The sequence below is a fragment of the Teleopsis dalmanni genome, chromosome 1, assembly GCF_002237135.1.
Source record: "Teleopsis dalmanni isolate 2A chromosome 1, ASM223713v2, whole genome shotgun sequence".
NCBI classification, from domain to species: domain Eukaryota; kingdom Metazoa; phylum Arthropoda; class Insecta; order Diptera; family Diopsidae; genus Teleopsis; species Teleopsis dalmanni.
Genome location: NC_051846.1, coordinates 150711847 through 150715229, shown reverse-complemented (window position 1 = coordinate 150715229; position 3383 = coordinate 150711847). Strand labels below are relative to the sequence as shown.

General features: G+C 31.5%; 1 protein-coding gene across 1 annotated transcript in view; it reads left to right on the top strand.

The window, feature by feature from the left end:
- The first annotated feature begins 2052 nt into the window (after window positions 1-2052).
- LOC119666444 (innexin inx2-like) overlaps window positions 2053-3383 on the top strand; it is a 4816-nt gene continuing 3485 nt past the window's right edge. The window contains exon 1 of the mRNA XM_038075720.1: window positions 2053-3380. Coding sequence (XP_037931648.1) covers window positions 2498-3380 — 883 coding nt within the window. The 5' untranslated portion in view covers window positions 2053-2497. The remainder of the gene's footprint in view (window positions 3381-3383) is intronic.

Below are 3383 nucleotides of genomic sequence, written 5' to 3'. Positions count from 1 at the left end.
ATTATTTCGCTTAAGCCATTGAGTTGTGAGCAGTAGAACACCGAATTAACCATTGCACTAGACTGGAGTAACTCGCAATAGACAATTCGTTTTCAATCCTACCAAACACTTAATATAACCTTATTTGCGGTTAAATCTGGGTTTGAAGTCATTTGTGGAGGGTTGCCAACTTTTAACCAGATCGCTTACGTTGGATAGTCTTGTACTTAATCTGTTTTTCATCGTCTTGAACAGTTCACTTCAAAAATGGTGAAAATAGTTCAATTTCGTTGTTTCAACAAAATTTCACTGACGGTAATTTGATGAATCAAATATCTTTGCGTTATTTCGTATGGCACCCAAACATGTAGCGTCGTTGCATAGGCTGCTCTTTTTAATTAACTCCAAACTATAATGTGGTTGATTTTTAGTGCCTTCATAAATTACATATCACCTACTATGAAGCTTATGGCAACCCAATTTTCGAATTTGGACTATAATTATTTAATCATTCACACGCCAACGAAAAAAAACACGTAAATTCCCCAGAAAGATATCTAAGAAGCATTACCTTCAAATATAGATCTAACCAGTCAAATCACAGAAACTATATGAAAAAATGTTATTTGCATCAAAGTATCAGAGATAAGTCAATGATTAGCAATCTCAAAAAATTTTACTTTTTTCATATGTGTAATTAAAATAAATTGTAGATACACAAATAAACTTTTTTTCTAATGCAATTTGATTTTTTTTTTTGATATTATTAATCAGTAGATTTTTAAATAATTTACAATATTAATTTTAATATATATACGAATGCTTTCTTTTGCAATTGTTTTATTATAATATAAGTATCATATATTAATAAGCGCAATGATTAGATAAATTTTATTTCAGTAGAAAAGATTAAGAGGAAAAAAAATTAAAAGAATTATATTTACTTTCTTTATGGCAACAACAATAAAAGAAATTACTAATCCTATATTATTTTTGCTTTTTCTGACTAAATTGTTTAGTAAAAGATAAAAAATGCAGTTGTAAATGTATCTTGAATATTTTTAAAAATAACCGAAATTTATCACATAGTTATCATAACTAATGGTAACTAAGTTATTCTTATAGAAATATTTAATATCTAGAGCCATTCAAGAACTACGTTCAAATCTTCCATTGGAACTCATAACACAGAAACCACTTCTTATCTGGTAAATTTTTGTACATATTTCAAAAACTTCAAACTTGAAAACGATTATTATATCGTATATATAAGCTTTAATAACATGTAGAAATTTTTAGTTGGTCTATTTTTAGATTTCGATAGAGCTTTTATTTAACCACTTTGCGTAGATGCGTCTACATAAATTTGAAAAAATTATTTCATTTTTAATTAAATTTTGTTTATAGAGAAATTTATATTATTTTCACTACTAATTATTAAATAAATACTATAATACATGTCCCCCTGTAAGATTTTCAAGAATAATCAGCTTTAAGGCTAACTTCTACCTTAATTTTATATTTTATTTACAATGTACCATATCTTATTATCATTGTAAAATATAATTTTTTATTACTATAATTTGTAAAAAATAAGTTATAAGACACACATACTTTTTGATTTATGTGGCATCGTGCCTTTATATTTTCTTTTATAATTTTCTGGCAACCCATTTACCGAATGGAGTTCATATTAAATAGACCATATTCCCCACTTGAAAATGGAGTACACATTAACTTTACTAAAACTCCACTTTTCAACTCTAAAAATCTGGTATAAAATTGAGCTAAAGACTAAATCTTTCACCCCAGTTTATCTCAAATAGAGAGCAAAAGGTGAGTACAATAATCAGATAACAAAGGAAGATCCACCCCACAGTTTTGGATAACAGACTCAAATCAACTATAGAAATGTGCGCCCATTAGTCCAATAAATATTGAGCAAAAACTAAAAACAAGAGCATGCATGCTCTCACCACTACAATGACAACGACCCAAAGATATTAGTATTTGTGAGTAGAGAGTCACTCAAAATCGCTCCTGAATGTGCTCGAATTGGCAAAGTGATTTTCCAAAGCAAACGCGAACCGAAATCAGCTAAAACAGTTTTAATTTTTTGTTCGAAGAGTGCGCTTTGTGCTGCGGTGCCAAAGCGTCTTGATTTGAAAGTGGAGTCATTTAAGACGGCTTGACTGTGACAAACAGCAAAATAGATCGATTCGGCGCGAGTGTTTGTTTATAAATGCTTATAGTTTTTTAAAATATTATAATTAATTATCTGAAATTATTAACTTTTAAACAAAATAGTGCTTTAAGAAATTAAGCACGCTATGTCCAATAAGTGATCGATTTAATTAAATAAAAGTGGCGCGTTTACTTTTTAATAATTTGTATGGTTTTTTACAAAATTCGTATGTAAAGCGTACCTTTCCGAAAAACAAAATACCGAACTGTAAATATTCAATAATTTTAAAAATAAGTGCATTTTAAACAGAAGTAATAAGAAAACACTGCCAAAATGTTTGATGTATTCGGCTCCGTTAAGGGGCTTCTGAAAATCGATCAGGTCTGCATCGATAATAATGTCTTTCGCATGCATTACAAAGCTACTGTAATCATATTGATTGCATTCTCTCTACTGGTCACTTCTCGTCAGTATATTGGTGATCCAATTGATTGTATCGTGGATGAAATTCCTTTGGGTGTTATGGATACCTATTGCTGGATTTACTCGACATTTACGGTGCCAGAACGTTTGACTGGTGTCACTGGACGCGATGTTGCACAGCCAGGTGTGGGACCGCATAGAGAAGGGGTGGATGAAGTGAAATATCATAAGTACTATCAGTGGGTTTGTTTTGTATTATTCTTCCAAGCCATACTATTTTATGTACCACGTTACTTGTGGAAATCGTGGGAAGGTGGTCGTCTTAAGATGTTGGTTATGGATCTCAATAGCCCAATTGTGAATGAGGAATGTAAAAACGATCGCAAAAAAATATTAGTCGATTACTTTGTGGACAATTTGAAACGACACAATTTTTATGCATTCCGTTTTTTCGTTTGTGAAGCTATGAATTTTGCTAATGTTATTGGACAAATATTCTTCGTGGACTTCTTCTTGGATGGCGAATTCTCTACATATGGTAGCGATGTATTGAAATTCACCGAAATGGAACCTGATGAACGTATTGATCCCATGGCAAGAGTCTTTCCAAAAGTAACAAAATGCACCTTCCACAAATACGGTCCTTCTGGCTCGGTGCAGAAATTCGATGGTCTTTGCGTGTTGCCATTGAATATTGTCAACGAGAAAATCTACGTGTTCCTGTGGTTCTGGTTCATCATTTTAAGTATTTTGTCCGGAATTTCCTTAGTGTACCGTGTTGCTGTCGTGATGGGTC